Source organism: Culex pipiens, chromosome 2 (genome assembly GCF_016801865.2).
Source record: "Culex pipiens pallens isolate TS chromosome 2, TS_CPP_V2, whole genome shotgun sequence".
NCBI lineage: Eukaryota > Metazoa > Arthropoda > Insecta > Diptera > Culicidae > Culex > Culex pipiens.
The window spans coordinates 13,139,642-13,165,952 of record NC_068938.1 but is presented as its reverse complement, the minus strand read 5'-3'; the positions used below and the strand labels follow the sequence as shown (position 1 = coordinate 13,165,952).

General features: G+C 39.7%; 1 protein-coding gene across 4 annotated transcripts; it reads left to right on the top strand.

Moving 5' to 3' along the window:
- LOC120413867 (diacylglycerol O-acyltransferase 1) lies at window positions 1-25,849 on the top strand. Of its 4 annotated transcripts, XM_052708073.1 has the most exons (9): window positions 2-804; window positions 7,436-7,582; window positions 7,723-7,890; window positions 8,722-8,886; window positions 12,888-13,016; window positions 13,083-13,174; window positions 13,237-13,425; window positions 13,593-13,739; window positions 24,816-25,849. In XM_052708073.1, exons 2-9 carry the CDS (start codon window positions 7,440-7,442, stop codon window positions 25,676-25,678), a joined length of 1,896 nt encoding a protein of 631 aa, XP_052564033.1. In that variant the 5' UTR covers window positions 2-804; window positions 7,436-7,439; the 3' UTR covers window positions 25,679-25,849. The 4 variants fall into 4 exon arrangements, with proteins under 4 accessions (XP_052564032.1, XP_052564033.1, XP_039430768.1 ...); XM_052708072.1 differs by having other exon boundaries at window positions 1-804; window positions 12,888-13,174; XM_039574834.2 differs by lacking the exon at window positions 7,723-7,890 and having other exon boundaries at window positions 12,888-13,174.
- Window positions 25,850-26,311: the final 462 nt, after the last annotated feature.

Sequence of the window (26,311 nt, the reverse complement as noted above, 5' to 3'; positions counted from 1 at the left end):
CCATTAGTTCCGTACGTGCGGTCGTCGTCGTAACAGTCCCTCTCGTTCAATTAACTTAGATTAGAACTTCAGCTTTTTTGTTCCGTGTCTTCCCTCCCGAATGTTCTCTTCTACGACGTTCAGCTGATAGTGGATAACGTCAGCGAAGCTTGATTTGTTTAGTGTGCACATTGCATTGCAAGGTGGATTGATAGCCTGAATCCGCGCTGAGCTGATAAGCCGGCCGCGGGCTGGGTTCGATTCTGAGCTGATTCCCGCGATCGTTGGTCAGTTGAGTCGCAGTAGCCTGGGAAGAAGCATCCACCATCGACAAGCTAGCCAGGTTAGCTGATAAAGAACGCGGCCTACTTCGTGACTCCATCGAGAAATTAAAAAAGAAAAGTGCCTTTTGTATGTTATATAAGTGAGAGTGTAACACACAGTGTGTGCCTTTGTACGTATTCGTATAACAATAGTAAAAGTGTGAAACAATAAAAAAAAATCTAGTGACTCGTTGTGCATAGGGTAAAGATGACAACACAAAGTGATTTATGTTTGTGTTCTATGCTGCTTTGAAGTCAACGCTACACCAATAAAAAAGGTGGAATACATTAAGAAGGAAAATACCGCGGGTTTGAACTTCAAAAACATCAACAAATTGCACACGCGTGTGTCGCGTGGAACCGGTTTTCGGCGCGCACTTTGGAACGCCTTGAACAGGGGTCGCGAGATTTAATGATCAGCCGCAGCCGGACCGGAGCAGCAGCAAATTGTTGAGTCTCTGTACATGCATGTAGTTCAGCGAACGCCAACGACTTAATCAAGGTCAGTAGTTGAGCTCAAAGTGCAGTTTAAATCGTGCGACCTACAATTGGAGCAAATTGGCAATTCTAGTTCCAGATTTTTTCTTGGGGAAATCAAAAAATCCTGTGCAACAATTGACAATTTACCCTCTCCGGAGCTAATCTTTAAAGCTGCCCTAATCGAGGAAAGATTGCATCACACAGAACGCATAACGCGTGGTATAGTACTACAACATGATGGTGGGAATTGTAATTTATATATGGCGTTCAGATAAGAAAGCAGTCAAACGGCAACAGGCCGATGTTTGGAGGGGAGGTTGACCGCGAAGGTCAGAGGTCGTTTACCACCTCACTGCACTGTGTTGTACTGCTTGGAGATTGTTGTCAGGAAGGCGGCAAGGTAACTACTTGACGACGACGTTTACTAGGTCAAGTTCAAGTTTAGATGTGAATTTTTACTGCGATTTAGAAATAATTAGAACTATTATTTAAAAATGAACTTTGATGGAAAACTTTTTTTAAATAACAGAATTAGAAAACATTCATAAAAAAGCTGATACAACAAAATGCAAAATCTCACAGAAATTATCTGGTAAAAAAAATATTTTTTGAAATAGAAAATAATTTCAATGAACTGCCTTTGTGAAAAAATCTTACGTTCAAAAGAATTCAAAACTCAACTTAAATCATTTTTAAATATTTAAAAAAGATAAAAACGGCACAGGGTTCAATCGCTTATGTGGATCAATCAGACAGCGCACTGAATTTGAATCCAGAGGTCAATAGTTTGATAAATGTTTTTTTTTTTAACTACTGATGTTACAAAAAATTAAACAACTCGAAAAATATGTTTGATACGTTCCGTTGATTTCTACTCAATTAAATTTTTAAATAAAGATATCAGTTAATCAATTGAAATAATTATACCGACCAACAAAATTTCTGCGCAGGCCCAACTCGCAGAGATGCATGAACTTTGGGGTCCTCAGAAACACGTACACTTTGATTTTTTCAAAAATCAACAGGGTGGAGCGGTTTTTCTCCAAAGTTTGTATGGAGAATTAGTGCTGTTTGATACTCCTACATATTGCATGCAATTTTTTGGTTCTATGCAAGAGCGAAGAACCGGCCCAATTCTCCATAAAAACTTTGGAGAAAAACCATTTGGCCCTGTCTAAATATTTTTTGAAAAATTCAAAGTGCACGTATTTCTGGGGACCCCAAACTTCATGCTTCCCCTCGATTTTATAAGGGTAATGATTCATTTGTTTACTGTTTATTATTTTTTTATTGTAGAATTTTACCACTGACTGTTTATAATTACGCACATATGAATTGATTTATCTAGTTTTTGTCCAAATACTTCTTTCAATGAAACGTAATAAACTTGTAAAATTTTTGAGTCACTGACTTTTTTGTTAAGTTAATAAACTTTAAATTAAATTGAGAGATTCGTGTTTTTTATATGTTTTAACTTTCAGTTATCAGAAAATGGCTGGAAACAGACCGACTGCAAGTTTGGTGAGACCGAGGTATAATTTTTTTTTAGATGTAAAAGTGTCGTCTTCTTATATCCAAAAATAAGCATGGTAAAATCGGTGTAGATTTGATGATTTTTAAGAATTTTTTTTTTGCTTTTATGAAAAATACCAGGAGTTTAAAAAAACATGATCAAATTTTGAAAATTATCGTTCATTAGCTTATTTGTTATAACTTCTTTTATTTTTTTTTTATAAATTTCCAAGTTTTTTTATGTACAATTGAATTTTTTCAAAGTTTTTGTATTGTAAATTGTCCCAAAAAATCGGAAAATAAAAAAAAAGAAAAATATGTATACAATCGATTTCAAACTAGTTAGCAATGTATGAATTTTTTGTGTTCATAATCAAAAAGAGTACTAAGCATTTTACAAATGTGTGTTGTTTAGACCACAGTTCAGAAAAGACGTGAACTTTGGCAAGACATGTTTTATAAATCCATTAAAATTTTGCCAAATTTTCACTGTTTTTTGACATAGGACTATGTCTCTACTTACTATATTGGGGGGCCAGTTCAGAAATTCGATCTAAACCGTCACAAGCGTGCGAAAAAAAATGACATATTTCAAACGCTTATATCTTTTCCCCCAATCGATTAATCCAGAAGATTCAATCACCAGTCGAAAGGGGAAGACTTAAGCTATCGTTTTATTTCACAATAACTTTGACTAAACATAGTTAAAGCGCTTAAAACATGCAATCAAAATGAGTCATTTTTCATTTCAAATCGGGCAGATGACCAATCAGAGCGAGCGTATGCATTCGAGGCCGCGCCCCTTTTGTGCCGTTCTCCGGCTGTGCCGCTATTTAAGCAGAAAATTTCGCAAAAGCAAGTCACTTTGGAACGAGCACTCGAACCGGGTACATCGAGCCAGCGCGGAGCAGCAGCAGCAGCAGCCAATAGAAGAAGAGGATCAGCAACCAGAAGGAAGAACCACCAGCAGCAGAAGGAGGAACTTCGTACAAAGCCGCACCAAGCGGACCGGTGGAAGTCGCTATGATGCGGCGGATCTCATGAAAAATGGCCATTTCGACAGTGGTGGCCAAAACCTGTACTGGCTGGTGATCTCAAAGCAGGTTCCCCCTGGGCCCGGAGGGCCTTTTACAGAACCATACGAGTTTTGGCAATATGGGTATCAAAATTCATGGTTTTTGATAATGGCCATTTCGACAGTAGTGGCCACAACCTGGAGTGGCCGGTGATTTCAAAGCAGGTTCAACCGGGGCCCGGAGGGCCTTTTACAGAACCATAAGAGTTTTGGCAAAATGGATATCAAAATTCATGGTTTTTGATACTGAATATTATAATGGCCATTTCGACAGTAGTGGCCACAACCTGCACTGGCTGGTGCCCTTGAAGCAGGTTCCCCCGGGGCCCAGGGGGGACATTTACAGAACCATACGAGTTGTGGCAATATGGGTATCAAAATTCATGGTTTTTGATACTGAACATGAAAATTGCCATTTCGACAGTGGTGGCCAAAACCTGGAGTGGCCGGTGATCTCAAAGCAGGTTCCCCCGGGGCCCGGAGGGCCTTTTACAGAACCATAAGAGAAAATGGCCATTTCGACTAAGATTTCGACAGTAGTGGCCACAACCTGTACTGGCTGGTGCCCTCGAAGCAGATTCCCCCGGGGCCCAGGGGGGACATTTACAGAACCATACGAGTTTTGGCAGTATGAGTATCAAAATTCATGGTTGTTGATACTGAACATGAAAATAGCCATTTTGACAGTAGTGGCCACAACCTGGAAATGCCGGTGCCCTCATGGAAGGTTCACCTTGGGGGAACATTTATGACAATTTTGCCGACAAATCTATGAATCAAATTGAAATAATCTCATTATAAATTTCACTAGCAATCCAAAAACATCAACAATCTCATTAAAATTGTTTGGTCCTATGTCTTTCGGTTATGTCTCTGACATACCATCTTGAACTTTTTTTTTTTCATTACAGTCCAGACTCGATTATCCGAAGGTTTGTATAAGACTTCAGGTAATCGAATCACGAAAAAAAAATTTCTTGTTTTTTTTCGTTTAACATCAAATTTAAGTTCTGCGACCCAATTTTAGTCAAATTTAGCGGTTGATTGCCTATTAAATAAAAAAAATACATTTTTTCAATATTTCTTCCGCCATTATGGCTGCCATTTTGGATTTAAAAATTCTAATCATTTTAGAGTAGTTTGCAATTGGGTAATTCTCCGCGACAATTACAAAAAAAAATAATATAAATAATCAAAACTTTTTTTCTTAAAATCGCGATGACTCGTGATGGTTACAAGCAAACTCCATATTTTTTTACATATCAAAAATTTTGTAATTGTCTACTCTACAACTTTGTAGAACACTGTTACACTCTAAAAAATAACCCTGCAAAGTTAGAAAAAAACACGATTTTTTTCAAAATGAAAAATCCCTTCTGGGTCAATGTAGATTCGAAAAGTACATTTATTTCCCTTAAAATGACATGTCCCAATTTTTTTTACAGTCGAATAACGGAAAATAGCAGAGTTTTTAAAACTTTTTTAGTGTTTTTTTTATGAAAAATACGTATTTTGGAATTTTGATTACATCATCAAACCGGGCGTCTAGTTTTACATAAAAGTCCCTTTGACTCAAAATTTCCATCTCATAACCATTTCAGTCTGCAAATTATTGGAAAAACATGTATTTTTTCGCAAGTTCAGAAATTGAAGAGGTCGTACCGCCCCTCCGTCACAAGATATCAAAAAACGGATTCGTGATCAGGGACAAAAGTAACCCCTTAGGACAAATTTTCAAGCAAATCGAAGAGGGGTCGGGGCAACTTTTCCGATTTCGTGTGAGTTGGTAGAGAATTACCTAATTTTTTTTGTAATTCGATTATCCGAAGCGAAATTTTTCCGAGGAGTTCGGATAATCGAGTCTGGACTGTAATAGGCGTTTTGGGATACTTTTTGCTTATATTTTTTTTGAAAAATATGTTTAAAATTAAGTTTAAAAATTAAATAACTTTTTTTTATTAATGTTTTTGAACGATTTTGTGAACAGTTATCATAAAATATAGTTCAATAAACTTTTATCACTGTGAGAATTTACAGAGAAATAAGTGGAGCATTAAAAAAAGACAGTTTACAAAAATGGGGTTTCATAAAATATAACTGTGAGCATAGTCCAGACTCGATTATCCGAAGGCCTCGGAAAAATTTCACTTCGGATAATCGAAACTTCGGATAATCGAATCACGAAAGTATTTTTTTTTTTTCGATGCCTGATTTTTTATTGTCGAGCTAAAGTATGACCCCTAAACTACGATAAAGTGATTTAAAACTTTTAAATACAAGATGGCGGCCAATATGGCGGTGTTGAAATATTGAAAAAATGCATTTTATTATTTAGGCCATTGCAAATATTTTTCAAAGTTTATGTCCCTCAACTCTAGCCAAAGACGAGGGGGGGGGGGGGGGGCAAAAAAATAAAAAAGTAAAAAAATTGAAATTACAAGCCATGGTATTAACATTTGAATGAAAAAAGTGTAAAATGCATACATCTGCCCAGTTTTTTTGCAATCATTAGTTTTCAGAATATCCAATTATTGAAGAGATTGTTTTTCGCCGAAAAAAATAAACTTTTGCGGTCAATCTCAGACATGTTAAATTTGATTTAAAACGCGGGAAAATGCATTTAAAATTGTTTTCAGTTGATTATAATTATATATATATATGTTTTCTTTAATATTTTTTTGCCCCCTGATTTTTCGGAACGATTTTGAAGGGGGGGGGGGGGCGACATAAACTTTGAAAAATATTTGCAACGGCCAATAGGCAATCAACTATTCAAATTTGACAAAAATGGGGTTGCAGAACGCGAATTTGATGTTTAAAACAAGAAAAAAAAACGAAAAAAAAAATTTTTGTTCGTGATTCGATTAACCGAAGTCCCATACAAACCTTCGGATAATCGAACTTCGGATAATCGAAACTTCGGATAATCGAGGCTTCGGATAATCGAGTCTGGACTGTATTTGTGTTTTTCCAAACATTCATAAAAATAAGAATGAGAAGGCTATTAATAAAGTTATTTGAAGTTTTGAATTTAATTATGCAAAAGCAGCTCGAAGAAAATTTGTTAATATTAAGTATTGCTTTTTTCTTACTTGAATAAATTTACAAAAATAACTGTTTGAATTCTTTCAACATGAAGCTATTTTAAAAAAAAATCCATCATAATAATTATCTGGGTGCTGAATAGTGGTTTGCAAAACGGCCTCAATTTTAAACTATCAAAGTGGAACCAATTTACTGTTCGCCAAAAGAAGAGAGTATTGTTATCGATCATAAAAGTTGTTTTGTTTTTTTTCCCAGGAATGAAAAATGTGTGGCTTTTGAGGAGTTGAAGTCAAGAAATCCTGAGGATGTTGAAGGCGAGACCGTCATTTTTTATAATTATGAATGGAAGTTGTTGGATGGTGTCGATGCGGTTGTATCCATCCAGAAGCTGTCTTTACTGTTTGATTCCGTTTGAAAACCTACTGGTTTAGTGTGAATCTTCTCAGTTTGTTGGATCAGCTTCGCTAGAATTAGCGATGTTTTTTCGATGGACCAGGAAGAGCTGCAGGATTGCAAAATCAGCCAGGGAATATATCTGCGTTATCGCAGAATGAAACTCTCGTCTCAGTTCGTCGTCACCCGTAAAAAAGAAAAACATCTTCTAACCGATCGAAACTTGAAAAAACACACAATTTTACAGCAAAAAAGTCAAAAACTAGACAAAATAAAACACATACCACTGTTTATAAAACAGCTCTTTTACCAGTAAAGGAAAGTCATGCTTGTGCTTGAACAGCCTACTTTGTAGATGTAAACAAAGTGGGATCATTCGAAAATCACGTTACGCATTCTCTCTCTTCATCACCCAGATAATTATCGTCAAACATATAATCAGTTAATTTCAGTATCCTCACATTTGGATGTTAAACATATGAGGGAGGATTAAAATTCTCGAGGATAAGTCAAGGGGGAATGAAACGGAAAAGGTTGAGAACCACTGCTATAGATTGAAGAACACTACACAAAACTGTAATTTTTCAGCATTAGTTCTTATAAGCGATGCATTCTTTCTTCCTTGCAGAAAGATGTCGCATGAATCTGAGGAGGAAAAGGTGTCGCACGAATCTGTGGGGAAAAATATTCGCAACCGGCAAACACAAAGCGTTACGAGGGCTGAGGAGACCCCCACCAAGGAAACCAAACAGCAAAGCTTACAACCGGACCAACCGTGAGTACAGAGCATAACTTCACTCATATAACGTTTTTGCAATCTGAGAGCGAAATGGAATTAAAAAGGTTGAGAACCCCACAAAACTGTCATTTTGCCAGCTTCAGTTCTTATCAGCGATGCAATTTTTCTTCCTGCAGGACACAACAAATCAACAAACCAAAAAGCGGTCGAAAAAGCAGGAAAAAATCAAAGATGTCGCCCGAATCTAAGGAGAAGATTCGCAATCAGCGGACACCTAGTGTTACGAAGGCCGAGGAGATCACAACCGATGAGATCAGGCAGCCAACATTACAACCGGACCAACCGTGAGTTCTTTGACATGAGATGACTTTTAGCATGTTTTTGCTACAATGTTTACAATGTTCTATTTTTATTCTTATTTTTTGATCCATTCTACCTTGAAACCGCTCAAAAACATCTAAATATTGTACAAATAAAAATTGAATACCTGCAGACATGATTGAGCAATGCACATTTCTCAACTTCAACTGCAAAACTGCCCCCTTTTTTAAATGTTTAACAACAAAGTAAAAGGTGCATCATCCTGCCCGGCGCCGTCGCAAAGAAACAAAACGCCAGCATGACGTGACAGAAAAAAAAGTTTACGAAACCCAAAACTCTACTCACACCCAGGAGTACGTAGACTGACTTTAGTGACGGACTAAGCTGTTAGTACAGCTCAGTACCGGACGACCCTGAACTTGGCCTGGCCCCGCCACCCCGTCCATCATCAAACGCGTTCATGAAACGTTCACTTTTGTTTGCTTTTGATTTCTTTCGATGCATTCGGTTTTTGGAGGGAGCAATTTGGGCAATTTACACTAACTCTGGGTTCAATTGAAACAATGGCGTCTTCCTGCTTTCAAAGCAATTTAGTTGCCCCAAAAACAACATCGTTCGAGGAAGCTATTTTTGTCTTATCTAAACAATAAGCCGGCTCGATAACGTCAAACTTTCGGCTATCGAACGTGGCTTGTAAACATTTCCAGCCGGTCCAGCGTCCATAAAGTTTTGCGACCGGCGAGATAAAGCGGAACCCTGGTTCAATCGCAACATCGCAATCTTATCAGTGGTCGACCCCTGTTGGCGCATCAACCAATTCTTATCAGCGATGCAATCTTTCTTCTTTCTTGCAGAAACCAACCAACCAAAGAGCACAGCCCAAAGACCATGACAGAAACAAAGATGTCGCACGAATCTGAGGAGAAAAAGATTCGCTACCGGCGGACACAAAGCGTTACGAGGGCCGAGGAGATCACCACCAAGACGACCAAACAGCGAAAGTTACAGCCGGACAAACCGTGAGTACATCAGAGAGCGTGAGTCAGTTGGACTTTGACTGCGAGCAAACCAGTTTCGACTCTTATCACGTTTTTGCGCGCGCCCTCGTTTTGGCTGTCACCAAGAGCAGATGTGTGCACACGAATTTAAATCGTTCGAGCAGTTCAGGAAATTGGTTTCAATTACAACTGGTGATAACGGCGACAGGAATCAATGACCGAATTTGGAGGTTCTTATCGGGCGAACGAATTGAATTGCATGTTAATTTCGTGCTGCACGGCGAGGTGAAGACTTGCAAGCACGTGCTAACAGATTGATGTTCTTTTGAGGAAGCGGAACTGGCTTACTGAATATAGTCGACATAAATTTGTTTCTTTTTTTAAGGTTTTCAAAATTAATCGAAAAATTATTATTAAATTTACAAAATGTATCGCTTGTGAAATTTTGAATCCCTTCAAATCATAACCTCGACTGAAAATTTCAAAACTATCAATTGATTTTTTATAATATCATGGTTTTTGTCTATTGAGATTTTGAGATTATTTTAAGAAATAACAACAAATAACTTAGTTTTTGTATGCCTATTGGGCCTCAAACAACACTTCAAAATTTGTGACAGGTTGGTTGTGCTATTTTATGATCGATTTGGACATTTTCGAATATTGAACTTAATTTTTTTTTCAATTTAATATTGAATATTGAACTTGATTTTTAAATTAATTTTTTTTATAGAAAAGAGGAGAAAATTCTAAAAAAGTGAAGTTATTTAGTTGGGGTAAAAATTGTAAATTGTGAAATTCTGGTATAATGCAGGAAATGCTTAATTTTTATCCACAAACATCAAATCTGTGCTATTTCTTACGCGCAAAAATCTTTTTTCTAATTTATTGGATTAGTTTCCTTAAATGCTTCGAAATATAATTCAAATTATTTTTCTTATGTTGAAGAAAATGTTTCTAAAGTATGATACAGAAATCTTTCCATTTTCCGATTTTTGTCATTGAAAAACATACTAAAACTTTTTTTATTAAAGGATTATTAAACAAACCGTCGGTTAAAAAACTACGGCTTTTATTTTGATAAAAGTCAGGTTTACCAATCATTTAAAAAATGCGCGTAAATAAAAGGTTGCTCATATACCAAGGTGGCGCTCTGCTGCACCAAATGGAGAAAGCCGAAAAACAGGCTGTATCGTCATTTGGGGCGTATAGGGACTACAGTCTGGAAAGGGAAACCAGTTTCTAGAGCATTTAAAAGCTTCAAATTGAGAAATCGATGAACTATTTTTGTTATTCCTTGTCTGTTCTATCCAAAACCACTCAAACATATCCAAATATTGTGTAGTAACTAAGCTAAAATAGCAGTCCCTATTCGCCCCAGATGACGATACTTCAGCATCCAGCAAAGTCAAAATTCAAAAAGAAAAAAAAACTCAGAAATACATGTAACTAGAAAACGGAACTTAAAATCAAAAATCTGTGCAGTCAGTTCTGATTGCAAATTCGATTTTACTTTAAAAAAATATTTTTGAAGTTTTTTTAGGCAATATTTTTGATTTTTTCTGCATTTTTTAAAGTTATGTTTTGAGTACCATCTTAAACTCTACTTTAATGATACAAAGATTGAGAATTTTTTTCCGTGTACCATTTTTTTCAAAAAAGTTCTAATCATAACCTACAACCTTGCTGGGTGTCGATCAGAAATAGATAGATTGTCGAATGTTCACATGCTCATTTTGTGTGCCAGTCCGCAAAATAGTATGGAGAATTTTATAACGAACTAGGAAAAACTAATTATGCAAAATGACTTTTTTTTCGGATTGACACAGTATTGTTCGAATAAAAAAAAATCTAAAAAAATGCGAAATTGTAGAAGATTTCAAGTTACAATATTCAACAAAAAAATAAGTTTGCCAATTTGAAAAAAAGGGGATTTTCCGTATTTTTAGTTTGTTGTTTTTGGATATTTTAATTTTTTCTTGATTTTTTGAAAATTTTAAAGTTTAATTTTTTTAGAATGTTTAGAATTGCTTGATTTTTTAAAACTGTTTTTGTTTCTTTTTATTTATTTATTTTTTAGTCGTCTGTTTTTTCAATTTGATGTTTGTTTTTTTTAATGTTTTTTGTTTTTATAAAATTATATTATTTATAATTTCTTAAATTTCCTTATTTTCATTTTTTTAAGTTTTATTAAATCGTTGAAATTTTATTTTTTTTAAGCATATTTGATTTGCTTCAGTGTTTGCTCTGAGTCGTGGAGACACCCTTAGAAACCATCAAATTATCGAACTTCGGATAAGCGAGTCTGGACTGTTTTATATAATTCCAGCAGAATTAATTATCTGAAATTTTTACTATGCAATGTTCGTAGGGCGTCTAATTTTCCCGGGTTCTGAATTTCCCGGAAAACAGCAAAAATATGTCATAAAATCTATGTTTTTATTATAATTGTTATGTTTTTCAAGCTTAAAATCATATAATAAGCTCAAAATTATTAATTGGTGATAATCTACATTTCAAACTAAACAAGGATAACATATTTTAGATACCGTCATCAGGGGTGACATTGGGTCTGGGGGGGTGAGATTGGGTCATACAAAAATGCTGAAAATGTTATGACCCAATCTCACCTCCCAGACCCAATGTCACCCCTGACGACGGTAGCTTGAAAGATTTTTTAGTTTTTTTTGTTTGTTGTGCTTTTGATTTTATACGCACCAAAAATTTTAATCCAGTGTGATTCAAATAAAGTAAACTATAAACATTAGGGTGCCCAGAATATGGGACTTTTTTTCAAAACCTCGCTCCACAAGCTGATTATTGTTCCTTGAGCTATTTTAGGACTCTGGGCCAAATATGAGCAAAATTGGTCAACATTTACCCATTGATACTCCGGGGTGAAGTTTGTATGGGAAAAATCGAAAAAAATGTATGAAAAAAACTATGTTCTTATTGTTTGATCTGCACGGAGCACTATTTCTATCCAAATATTCCCAAAAGTGAGAATCTTATTGGAAATTTAATGCTCTACAACTTTGTACAACATACCAAAGCTGTAAAACTCGATCCTGAAAAGTTATTAGCGATTTAAAAATGTCATTTTTGTATGAAACACATTTTTTTCACTAACTTCAGGCTCGGGTATCAATGGTTTAATCTCAACCAATTTCGCTCAAAATTGACACAGATGTCTAAAATAACTCAAAAATCCGTTGTGGAGCAGGGGGTCATTTTTTCTGGGCACCATAATAAACATATATATTTTTTTATAAATGACATCTTTTAAAATGTCTAAAATAACGAAAAAAGACAACCAATAAAATGATACCAGTCAATGTAAAATTTAAATATTTTTTTTATTTTATCATTTTTTTAGTATTCGACATTTTTATTTTAACTTCCTCTCCAAAATCTTAATTTTCAGAACAAAATTTGATATATTTTTTCCAATTTCGGGAATTCCCGGTACGAAATAGAAAAATTTCCGGGATTCGGGAATTCCCAAATTTTGAAAAATCCTGGCAATTTTGTCCCGGGATTTCCCGGGATGTACGCACTAGATGTTCGATTTTCAATAGTTTGTATAAGACTGTAGATAATCAAATCATGGACAATTTTTTAAATTTTTTTATTGCTTTGACATCAAATTCCATCGTGCATCTTATGTTGCCAAATCGGCACTTTGACGTTCAATTTCAGCTCATAAAAAGCGATTCCAACTGAAATCGAGTGATAAATCTCAATAGGAAGTGAGCAAGCAAGTTTCCATCAAAAGTTTTACAAAATAAGTTATTTAAATAGTGCATATCAGCAAATTGGATGGAGTGAGTTAGATGGAGTCAGATTCCTTTAAACAAGCAAAGTTCAAGATTTCACTTGCACTTTCATTTCCCAACAAATAAAGTCATGTCAAACATGCTGCACCGCAAACCATGTCCCATTCTAATGGCCATTCATCCTTCCCGGAACAAGGCCATTAAAGTGGTCTCCTTTTCGTTTCGCTTATAACTCACTTCTTCCAGATGCCACCAACCGCGGGATTCGCTGTTCTCGTGGAGTTCGGGCTTTGGCAACTTTACCGGCCTGGTCAATTGGGGCTTTCTGCTGCTCACGATGGGAGGCTTTCGGCTGGTGCTCGAAAATCTTATCAAGTACGTAGCAAGTTTGATGCCTCCGGGCTATGTGCAGGTAGTGATGGTTTTGTTCGATCTCGTCAGGTATGGAATTCGCGTTGATCCCGTCCAGTGGTTCGTGGTTCTGACGGGGAAGGGCGAGGGCGAGGGCTACCCGTCGTTGGCGCTGGTGTTGTGTGAGTTGGTTTTGGCGGGGGTGGTGACTTCCGGTTGGCTCTAATGACCTTTTCCGTTACAGATTCGGTGATCCCGGTCGTGCTCTGCCTGGTGGTCGAAAAGTGCCTGGCCAAAGACACGCATTTGCTGTTTGGAATGAGCACCACGACTCTGGAGAATGTCGGCATGGTCGTGCACGTGATCAACATCATTGTGGTCGTTCTGATCCCGATGGTGTTCATTCACGTCAGAGGGCATACCTTTAGTCTCGGTAAGTGTCGGTTTAAGCCTTGCGTCTTTGTGCTCGAGAGATTGAAAAAAAAATCCGCACTTAATTGCACACCAACCCTCTCTCGCGTGCGGTAATTACTTGAGCTCCAAGTCCACGTGCCATGTAATCTAACTGCAACTTGTTTGCCTCTACTCAACTTCCCACAGTGGGTGCCATGGCGGTGTGCTTCCTGTACTGTATCCTGTTCCTGAAGCTGTGGAGCTACGTGCAGGTCAACATGTGGTGCCGCGCCAACCTCAAGCAGCGTGGCCCTCGGAAGCTGCGTCGGCAGAGCGTTTCCATCGGGGTGATACGTAAGTTATACCTTTTGTAATTTCAAAATTAGTTTTTCGGCAATTTTTAGGAGGTCATTTTGGACATGTTTTGTTTTTACTTTACAAATCGACTTTTATTTGTATTTTTTCTAAATGAAAATGGATTTTATATATATTTTTTTAATTGGCTCAAATTTTTTGGGGGCCTTCCTTATGACCAAAAAAGCCATTTAGTGCCCATACAAGGCTCCATACAATTTTGACACTTGTCCATGCAAAAATTATACGTAAATTAAATATTCGAAAATCTGTATTTTTTGAAGGAATTTTCTGATCGGCTTGGTGTCTTCGGCAAAATTGTAGGTATCGATAAGGACTACTCAGAAAAAAATGGTAAATGATTTTGATTAACTTTTTTTTTCAAAAAGATTATACTTCCTAAAATCCAATATTAGGACATTTTAAAATGTTAGAGTTGCTTAATTTTTTTTTAATATTTTTTTCGAAAAGATCGGAAAATTTCACGAATGTTTCATTTTTAAACATTGAAAATTAGATCATTGAGTTCTTAGATTTTGGTACTGCAAAATAATAGGTTGTTTTTTTTTCTTCTATTCTCAATGTCTCTTAGGCCATTTTATTGGACGTTCATTTAAATTTTCGAAAATAAACTATTTTCAAAAATGGGCAATAAAAAAATGTAAAAACTGATTTTTTTCAGTTAAAATTAAGCTTTAAGTGGCTTTATCAAACAATCTGTAAAATGCTATTCGATTGCAAATTACATAAAAAACTGACGTCAGAAAATATTTTCATTAACTTAATTCTAGACTTTTTTTATTAGGTCCTATAAGCAAAATTGAAATTGAATTTTTGAGAAAAATAAATAAATAACCAGCAATTTTTTTAGTTTTATTATTCGATTTTCCATTACTTAAAATTGAATTCGCAAGTGTTTTTAAAAAATTCCGATTTTTTATGTGACCGAAAAAAATCATCTTTTACTCTAGAGTTAAGTTATGATGGTGCCAAATCTGGACGAGAGATAATTTTTGGAAAAAATGATTTCTTAGAAAAGAGAACTTTAAATTTGTCAAAAAAATTACAATTAATTGCAAAATCAAATTTATATTCGAAATTATTTTACACATTTTTTGATGAAGTGCACCGTTTACGATTTTTTTCCAATAATGCTCAATTGTTTGAAATTTAAAAATGCTTTATTGACAGAAAAGCGCATCAACAAAAAAATACCATAAAAAATTTGAGAAAAATTCTTACAATCTTTTTTTTTATTGTGGTTTGGTTGAGCGTTTTAGCAGAATGCATTACTATGAATACAAAGAGCCGAGTTGCTCCTTTTAATTCCGCTATATATTTTTAATATCTTGACAGATACGTATTTCGTCTACTACTTGCAGACTTCATCAGTGTTCTATTCTAGACTTTTTTTTACTTTTTGAATCAGACTGCTTGTTGCAGCCCATCAAAATTTAAATTTTATGAAAAATAGTTTTTCTCAGTGACGTCTAATAAGCCCCAATTTCGCAAATCGCGATAACTCGGAAACTATTGATTAGATTTTCAATGTTAAAGAGTAAAACTTTAATGAAATTTTCAGCTCTTCTAAAAGTAATCTCGAAATTTCAAAATAAGGCCCATTATTTGGAAATGGCATTTTACAAGTAAGCGCTTTTTATTGGTTAGTCCTGATTATAAATTTCGAAATTAATTTCATTAAAAAGAGCAGAGAATTTCACAAAATTTATGTTATTTCATTTTAACACATTGAAAATCGGACCAATTGTTTCCGAGATATCGCGAGTTAAAAAATGAAAGCTCATTAGATGACACTGAGACAAACTCATTTCCACAAAATATAAACCTAAGGTTTTTTTTTTTTATTTTGTTATACTATACTTTTGCTTAAAAAAAACCCAAAAACATACAAAATAATTTGAAAGTAAAAAATACATATTTGTGGAATTCAACTTTCAATGAAGAACAGCAGAACAAAAAAAATCTGGATGTTTATTTATTCTAAAATTAATTCAAAATTGAGCCTTGTATGCAAGCTTCCCATGCGCCAGTGCCAACGCACACCGCGGGTTTGGTTTTCTAGCTTCGGTACGTGCCTGAACCCATTTTTGTATTGGTATCTTGGTACATCGTACCAGCGCACCACGACACTCTCGGCTCGCCCCATCGGTTTTGTGTCTGGCACTCACCCATGGCATGAACCCAGCGTGCCGTGGTACGTGTCGTGGTATTGAACCCGTTTTGTACCGCCAGCGCTTACCACGGCACGTACCTCGGCTCGTGACGAGTGAAGCACCTTGGCTAATACACCGGGTTCATGCCATGGGTGAGTGCCAGACACAAAACCGACGCGGCAAACCGAGAGTGTCGTGGTGCACTGGTACGATGAACCAAAATACCCTCGGTTCGTGTGAGTCGGGTACGGGTGTAAACCGAACAAAGCAGGCGCAAAGCAAACCCGAGGTGCAAGTGTACCGCGTGTACCGCACGGTGCAGGGAAGCTTGCTTGTATGGAAAAAACTAATGTTTCCAAACGACTTCTGAGCAGTTCTCTCAGATTTCGGTCATTCGAGTTTTTTGTATTTTTTAATCCGACTGAAACTTTTTTGGTGCCTTCGTTATGCCCAAAGAAGCCATTTTGCATCATTAGTTTGTCCATATAATTTCCCATAAAAATTTGGCAGCTGGCCATACAAAAATGATATAAGATAATTCAAAAATCTGTATCTTTTGGAGGAATTTTTTGATCGATTTGGTGTCTTCGGCAAAGTTGTAGGTATGGATATGGACTACACTGAAAAAAAAAAGGTGCAGGTGGTTATGTTACACATGACCAGTATGACAAAGAACTTTGCAAGATGATTGTTGAAATTTTCGATTAGAATGTCCGGTCCAAATTTCCCCAAGATTCCCTTATAATTAACGTCCTATCGAACTAACGGGACGGAAATTGCAAGTGGAGCTGAAATAGAAAGCGAGGTGAAATCAATTGACTTTTCTTCACTACTCGAAAGTTACCAAGATGCGGGAATGTTTTTGCAAGGCTGTTGCAAGCAATCGGCGGCATTAAAGGAAATTTGAATCGCAGACATTAGAACTGCCCTTTACAGGGCTCTAATTAATTACGCGATAGTTATTCTAAATTTCCAGAAAAAGATTTTCGCAGCGGCACAAAAAAAATGTGTATCGCAGTAATCTATTTATTACTTCCTGCCTAATAAGCAATTTATTTTAACTGCTTAACTTCAGATAATGGCCAAATGCAACTGTCCAGTATCAAAAACCATAGAGTTTGATACCCATATTGCCACAATTCTTACGGTCCGGCAAATGTCCCCCCATCGGAACATCCGCGGGGCCTCCGGCCACTCCGGATTGTGACCACTGCTGTCGAAATGTCAAATTTCATGTCCAGTATCAAAAACCATAAAGTTTGATACCCATATTGCCCCAATTCTTACGGTCCGGCAAATGTCCCCCCATCGGAACATCCGCGGGGCCTCCGGCCACTCCAGATTGTGGCCACTATTGCCGAAATGTTAAATTTCATGTCCAGTATCAAAAACCATAATGTTTGATACCCATAATGTCCCAACTCTTACGGTCCGGCAAATGTCCCCCCATCGGAACATCCGCGGGGCCTCCGGCCACTCCAGATTGTGGCCACTATTGCCGAAATGTCAAATTTCATGTCCAGTATCAAAAACCATAATGTTTGATACCCATATTGCCCCAACTCTTACGGTTCGGCAAATGTCCCCCCATCGGAACATCCGCGGGGCCTCCGGCCACTCCAGATTGTGGCCACTATTGCCGAAATGTTAAATTTCATGTCCAGTATCAAAAACCATAATGTTTGATACCCATAATGTCCCAACTCTTACGGTCCGGCAAATGTCCCCCCATCGGAACATCCGCGGGGCCTCCGGCCACTCCAGATTGTGGCCACTATTGCCGAAATGTCAAATTTCATGTCCAGTATCAAAAACCATAATGTTTGATACCCATATTGCCCCAACTCTTACGGTTCGGCAAATGTCCCCCCATCGGAACATCCGCGGGGCCTCCGGCCACTCCAGATTGTGGCCACTATTGCCGAAATGTTAAATTTCATGTCCAGTATCAAAAACCATAATGTTTGATACCCATAATGTCCCAACTCTTACGGTCCGGCAAATGTCCCCCCATCGGAACATCCGCGGGGCCTCCGGCCACTCCAGATTGTGGCCACTATTGCCGAAATGTTAAATTTCATGTCCAGTATCAAAAACCATAAAGTTTGATACCCATATTGCCCCAACTCTTACGGTTCGGCAAATGTCCCCCCATCGGAACATCCGCGGGGCCTCCGGCCGCTCCAGATTGTGGCCACTATTGCCGAAATGTTAAATTTCATGTCCAGTATCAAAAACCATAATGTTTGATACCCATAATGTCCCAACTCTTACGGTCCGGCAAATGTCCCCCCATCGGAACATCCGCGGGGCCTCCGGCCACTCCAGATTGTGGCCACTATTGCCGAAATGTCAAATTTCATGTCCAGTATCAAAAACCATAAAGTTTGATACCCATATTGCCCCAACTCTTACGGTTCGGCAAATGTCCCCCCATCGGAACATCCGCGGGGCCTCCGGCCACTCCAGATTGTGGCCACTATTGCCGAAATGTTAAATTTCATGTCCAGTATCAAAAACCATAATGTTTGATACCCATAATGTCCCAACTCTTACGGTCCGGCAAATGTCCCCCCATCGGAACATCCGCGGGGCCTCCGGCCACTCCAGATTGTGGCCACTATTGCCGAAATGTTAAATTTCATGTCCAGTATCAAAAACCATAAAGTTTGATACCCATATTGCCCCAACTCTTACGGTTCGGCAAATGTCCCCCCATCGGAACATCCGCGGGGCCTCCGGCCACTCCAGATTGTGGCCACTATTGCCGAAATGTTAAATTTCATGTCCAGTATCAAAAACCATAATGTTTGATACCCATAATGTCCCAACTCTTACGGTCCGGCAAATGTCCCCCCATCGGAACATCCGCGGGGCCTCCGGCCACTCCAGATTGTGGCCACTATTGCCGAAATGTCAAATTTCATGTCCAGTATCAAAAACCATAAAGTTTGATACCCATATTGCCCCAACTCTTACGGTTCGGCAAATGTCCCCCCATCGGAACATCCGCGGGGCCTCCGGCCACTCCAGATTGTGGCCACTATTGCCGAAATGTTAAATTTCATGTCCAGTATCAAAAACCATAATGTTTGATACCCATAATGTCCCAACTCTTACGGTCCGGCAAATGTCCCCCCATCGGAACATCCGCGGGGCCTCCGGCCACTCCAGATTGTGGCCACTATTGCCGAAATGTTAAATTTCATGTCCAGTATCAAAAACCATAAAGTTTGATACCCATATTGCCCCAACTCTTACGGTTCGGCAAATGTCCCCCCATCGGAACATCCGCGGGGCCTCCGGCCACTCCAGATTGTGGCCACTATTGCCGAAATGTTAAATTTCATGTCCAGTATCAAAAACCATAATGTTTGATACCCATAATGTCCCAACTCTTACGGTCCGGCAAATGTCCCCCCATCGGAACATCCGCGGGGCCTCCGGCCACTCCAGATTGTGGCCACTATTGCCGAAATGTTAAATTTCATGTCCAGTATCAAAAACCATAAAGTTTGATACCCATATTGCCCCAACTCTTACGGTTCGGCAAATGTCCCCCCATCGGAACATCCGCGGGGCCTCCGGCCACTCCAGATTGTGGCCACTATTGCCGAAATGTTAAATTTCATGTCCAGTATCAAAAACCATAATGTTTGATACCCATAATGTCCCAACTCTTACGGTCCGGCAAATGTCCCCCCATCGGAACATCCACGGGGCCTCCGGCCACTCCAGATTGTGGCCACTATTGCCGAAATGTTAAATTTCATGTCCAGTATCAAAAACCATAAAGTTTGATACCCATATTGCCCCAACTCTTACGGTTCGGCAAATGTCCCCCCATCGGAACATCCGCGGGGCCTCCGGCCACTCCAGATTGTGGCCACTATTGCCGAAATGTTAAATTTCATGTCCAGTATCAAAAACCATAATGTTTGATACCCATAATGTCCCAACTCTTACGGTCCGGCAAATGTCCCCCCATCGGAACATCCGCGGGGCCTCCGGCCACTCCAGATTGTGGCCACTATTGCCGAAATGTCAAATTTCATGTCCAGTATCAAAAACCATAAAGTTTGATACCCATATTGCCCCAACTCTTACGGTTCGGCAAATGTCCCCCCATCGGAACATCCGCGGGGCCTCCGACCACTCCAGATTGTGGCCACTATTGCCGAAATGTCAAATTTCATGTCCAGTATCAAAAACCATAAAGTTTGATACCCATATTGCCCCAACTCTTACGGTTCGGCAAATGTCCCCCCATCGGAACATCCGCGGGGCCTCCGGCCACTCCAGATTGTGGCCACTATTGCCGAAATGTTAAATTTCATGTCCAGTATCTAAAACCATAATGTTTGATACCCATAATGTCCCAACTCTTACGGTCCGGCAAATGTCCCCCCATCGGAACATCCGCGGGGCCTCCGGCCACTCCAGATTGTGGCCACTATTGCCGAAATGTCAAATTTCATGTCCAGTATCAAAAACCATAAAGTTTGATACCCATATTGCCCCAACTCTTACGGTTCGGCAAATGTCCCCCCATCGGAACATCCGCGGGGCCTCCGGCCACTCCAGATTGTGGCCACTATTGCCGAAATGTTAAATTTCATGTCCAGTATCAAAAACCATAATGTTTGATACCCATAATGTCCCAACTCTTACGGTCCGGCAAATGTCCCCCCATCGGAACATCCGCGGGGCCTCCGGCCACTCCAGATTGTGGCCACTATTGCCGAAATGTCAAATTTCATGTCCAGTATCAAAAACCATAAAGTTTGATACCCATATTGCCCCAACTCTTACGGTTCGGCAAATGTCCCCCCATCGGAACATCCGCGGGGCCTCCGACCACTCCAGATTGTGGCCACTATTGCCGAAATGTCAAATTTCATGTCCAGTATCAAAAACCATAAAGTTTGATACCCATATTGCCCCAACTCTTACGGTTCGGCAAATGTCCCCCCATCGGAACATCCGCGGGGCCTCCGGCCACTCCAGATTGTGGCCACTATTGCCGAAATGTTAAATTTCATGTCCAGTATCTAAAACCATAATGTTTGATACCCATAATGTCCCAACTCTTACGGTTCGGCAAATGTCCCCCCATCGGAACATCCGCGGGGCCTCCGGCCACTCCAGATTGTGGCCACTATTGCCGAAATGTTAAATTTCATGTCCAGTATCAAAAACCATAATGTTTGATACCCATAATGTCCCAACTCTTACGGTTCGGCAAATGTCCCCCCATCGGAACATCCGCGGGGCCTCCGGCCACTCCAGATTGTGGCCACTATTGCCGAAATGTTAAATTTCATGTCCAGTATCAAAAACCATAATGTTTGATACCCATAATGTCCCAACTCTTACGGTCCGGCAAATGTCCCCCCATCGGAACATCCGCGGGGCCTCCGGCCACTCCAGATTGTGGCCACTATTGCCGAAATGTTAAATTTCATGTCCAGTATCAAAAACCATAATGTTTGATACCCATAATGTCCCAACTCTTACGGTCCGGCAAATGTCCCCCCATCGGAACATCCGCGGGGCCTCCGGCCACTCCAGATTGTGGCCACTATTGCCGAAATGTCAAATTTCATGTCCAGTATCAAAAACCATAAAGTTTGATACCCATATTGCCCCAACTCTTACGGTTCGGCAAATGTCCCCCCATCGGAACATCCGCGGGGCCTCCGACCACTCCAGATTGTGGCCACTATTGCCGAAATGTCAAATTTCATGTCCAGTATCAAAAACCATAAAGTTTGATACCCATATTGCCCCAACTCTTACGGTTCGGCAAATGTCCCCCCATCGGAACATCCGCGGGGCCTCCGGCCACTCCAGATTGTGGCCACTATTGCCGAAATGTTAAATTTCATGTCCAGTATCAAAAACCATAATGTTTGATACCCATAATGTCCCAACTCTTACGGTCCGGCAAATGTCCCCCCATCGGAACATCCGCGGGGCCTCCGGCCACTCCAGATTGTGGCCACTATTGCCGAAATGTCAAATTTCATGTCCAGTATCAAAAACCATAAAGTTTGATACCCATATTGCCCCAACTCTTACGGTTCGGCAAATGTCCCCCCATCGGAACATCCGCGGGGCCTCCGGCCACTCCAGATTGTGGCCACTATTCCCGAAATGTTAAATTTCATGTCCAGTATCAAAAACCATAATGTTTGATACCCATAATGTCCCAACTCTTACGGTCCGGCAAATGTCCCCCCATCGGAACATCCGCGGGGCCTCCGGCCACTCCAGATTGTGGCCACTATTGCCGAAATGTTAAATTTCATGTCCAGTATCAAAAACCATAAAGTTTGATACCCATATTGCCCCAACTCTTACGGTTCGGCAAATGTCCCCCCATCGGAACATCCGCGGGGCCTCCGGCCACTCCAGATTGTGGCCACTATTGCCGAAATGTTAAATTTCATGTCCAGTATCAAAAACCATAATGTTTGATACCCATAATGTCCCAACTCTTACGGTCCGGCAAATGTCCCCCCATCGGAACATCCGCGGGGCCTCCGGCCACTCCAGATTGTGGCCACTATTGCCGAAATGTCAAATTTCATGTCCAGTATCAAAAACCATAAAGTTTGATACCCATATTGCCCCAACTCTTACGGTTCGGCAAATGTCCCCCCATCGGAACATCCGCGGGGCCTCCGGCCACTCCAGATTGTGGCCACTATTCCCGAAATGTTAAATTTCATGTCCAGTATCAAAAACCATAATGTTTGATACCCATAATGTCCCAACTCTTACGGTCCGGCAAATGTCCCCCCATCGGAACATCCGCGGGGCCTCCGGCCACTCCAGATTGTGGCCACTATTGCCGAAATGTCAAATTTCATGTCCAGTATCAAAAACCATAAAGTTTGATACCCATATTGCCCCAACTCTTACGGTTCGGCAAATGTCCCCCCATCGGAACATCCGCGGGGCCTCCGACCACTCCAGATTGTGGCCACTATTGCCGAAATGTCAAATTTCATGTCCAGTATCAAAAACCATAAAGTTTGATACCCATATTGCCCCCACTCTTACGGTTCGGCAAATGTCCCCCCATCGGAACATCCGCGGGGCCTCCGACCGCTCCAGTCCAGGTGGTGGCCAGTTCCAATGATCGACTCCCGCGACTGGCATGTCTTAGCTGGTCCTTGCCTCCAAGCCATCTGCTCCCGGACCTCCAGGCCGTCTGCTACCGGGCCACCAGGCCATCTGCTTCTGATGTGTTCTCGTCGACGTCCAGCAATAGAATGAATTTTCGGGACCGACCGAGCCGAGTTTTGTTGGCTCGTCGACGATCCGAAAATTATGAGGTGGAGTGGGGGTGATTTTAGATACATCAATCTCACGTCTCTCGATTGACTGATTGGGAAACGTTCGCTCATCCAACCAGCGTGCACCAAAAAGAGGGGAAATTTGCCGAGAGGGGAATTCGTCACGTAACGTTTTCGCTTCGCGAAAATTTTGGATTGACACCCCGTATAGAAACCTTAGGACAAAGTTCTTTGTCAAAATGATACACGGTAAAACAACTTGGTGATTTTTAATTTCACTTTTTGTCACTAAAACTTAATATGCAAAAAAAAACTATTTTTATTTTTTTTTTTTTTTGATATGTTTTAGAGGACATAAAATGCCAACTTTTCAGAAATTTCCAGGTTGTGCAAAAAATCTTTGACCGAGTTATGATTTTTTGAATCAATACAGATTTTTTCAAAAAATCGAAATATTGGTCGCAAAAACTTTTCAACTCCATTTTTCGATGTAAAATCGAATTTGCAATCAAAAAGTACTTAGTGAATTTTTGATAAAAACCACCGTTTTCAAGTTATAGCCATTTTAAGGTAACTTTTTTGAAAATAGTCGAAGTTTTTTATTTTTTTAAATAAGTGCCCATGTTTGCCCACCTTTGAAAAAAATATTTTTGGAACGCTGAGAACATTCTATATATTTTGCTTTAATGAACTTTGTTGATACGACCCTTAGTTGCTGAGATATTGCCATGCAAAGGTTTAAAAACAGGAAAATTGATGTTTTCTAAGTCTCACCCAAACAACCCACCATTTTCTAATGTCGATATCTCAGCAACTAATGGTCCGATTTTCAATATTAAAATATGAAACATTCGTAAAATTTTCCGATTTTTTCGAAAAAAATATTTTTAAAATTTTTAAACCAGGACTAACATTTTAAAAGGGCCAAACATTCAATATTACGCCCTTTTAAAATGTTAGTCTTGCAAATATGATTTTACATCAAAAAATGAAGATAAAAAATTTTTGCGACCAATTTTTCGATTTTTTGAAAAAATCTGTATTGATTTAAAAATTCATAACTCGCTCAAAGATTTTTTGCACAACCTGGAAATTTCTGAAAAGTTGGCATTTAATGTCCTCTAAAACATATCAAAAAATAAAATAGTGTTTTTTTGCAAATCAAGTTTTAGTGACAAAAAGTTAAATAAAAAATTACCAAATTTTTTTTACCGTGTATCATTTTTTTCCAGTGTAGTCCTTATCCATACCTACAACTTTACCGAAGACACCAAATTGATCAAAAAATTCCTTCAAAAGATACAGATTTTTGGATTTTCATGTATCATTTTTGTATGGCCAGCTGCCAAATTTGTATGGAAAATTATATGGACAAACTAATGATGCAAAATGGCTTCTTTGGGCATACCGAAGGCACCAAAAAAGTTTCAGTCGGATTAAAAAATACAAAAATTAAAATTTAAGAAAAAATACCGATTTCGTAGAGAATTGCTCGTCTCTTGACATACGGAATTCATGGACAAAATTTTATTCAGACAAAATTCCAATTCCAAATCATCATTTCAAAACTTAACTAACCTATTCCCTCTCCTTTCCAGAAAACGAACGCGAACACAACGGCTCCAACGGGACCAACGGAACCGCTAACGGCTTCCGTCCAAACTCAGACTCCAAAGACAAAGCCATCCCCGATCTGGTCCTCTACCCGAACAACCTGCACCTGAAGGATCTGCTCTACTTCCTGCTGGCTCCAACGCTCTGCTACGAACTCAACTTCCCGCGGACTTCCCGCATCCGAAAGCGCTTCCTCATCAAACGCCTCCTCGAGGTCGTCATCGGATGGCACATCGTGATGGGTCTGTTCCAGCAGTGGATGATCCCGTCGGTGCGCAACTCGCTAATTCCGTTCTCCAACATGGACCTGACCAAGACAAGCGAACGCCTCCTCAAGCTGGCCATCCCGAACCACCTGATGTGGTTGTGCTTCTTCTACCTGACCTTCCACTCGTTCCTGAACCTGATGGGCGAAGTGCTGCACTTTGCCGACCGCAAGTTCTACAACGACTGGTGGAACGCCAACAACATTGACATCTTCTGGCGCAACTGGAACATGCCCGTGCACAACTGGTGCGTCCGACACCTCTACCTTCCGATGCTCGACCTTGGCTGCCCAAAGCAGGCGGCCACCGTTACGGTCTTCTTCTTCAGTGCCTTCTTCCACGAGTACCTCGTGTCGGTCCCGCTCAAGACCTTCAAGATCTGGGCCTTTATGGGCATGATGGCGCAGATTCCGCTCTCGTTCGTGTCCAAGTTTATGGAACGGAACTACGGCCCACGGCTCGGCAATACCGTCGTGTGGGCCTCGATCATCCTGGGGCAACCGCTGGCGATCATGATGTACTACCACGACTACATGATTACGCACTACAACGACGAGCTGCTGCTAAATGGAGCTACTTAGACGACGACGAAGACGATCAACATCACGAAACAACGAATCAGGGTGCAAACATATTCGTTTCCATTGTTCTGTTCTCTAGTTTTTTGTGTGCAGAATATCTACAGTGACGCCATACATCACAACACACACACACTAACAAAATCACATTCACGTGTTATGCATGCATTTTTTCGGTAGATGATAAGCATATTTTGTACGTTTATTGCTTTTACAAATAAATGTAAACAATTGTGAAACAAAGTGTTTTTTGTATAAGCTAGTGTTGCAACTGAGTGATAGAAGAAGCGATCATTTGATTATCTCTGCACAAAAATCATCAGAGAGTATAGCAACCGTCACCATAGCTCGTGAGATCTCTTCTTGTGTCTCGTGATTCCCGATGGCATTCTCTCTCTACCCCTCCATCCCTTTTCCTTGACTATGCACTCTCACCGCTGAGTCTCTCAATCTCTCCGAAAACTGCAATGAAAGAACGAGAGACGGTGATTAAAATTTGTTTTGTAGCGGCTTTTGCGGTTAATCACTGTTGTGGTAGGAATATCGTGGAAGCGGGGATGAGAGAGAAAAGGAGAATGTTCGGCGCTGAGAATATCAATACGGAAAGAAGAGCAGTTGTATTTGGGGCATGAATAC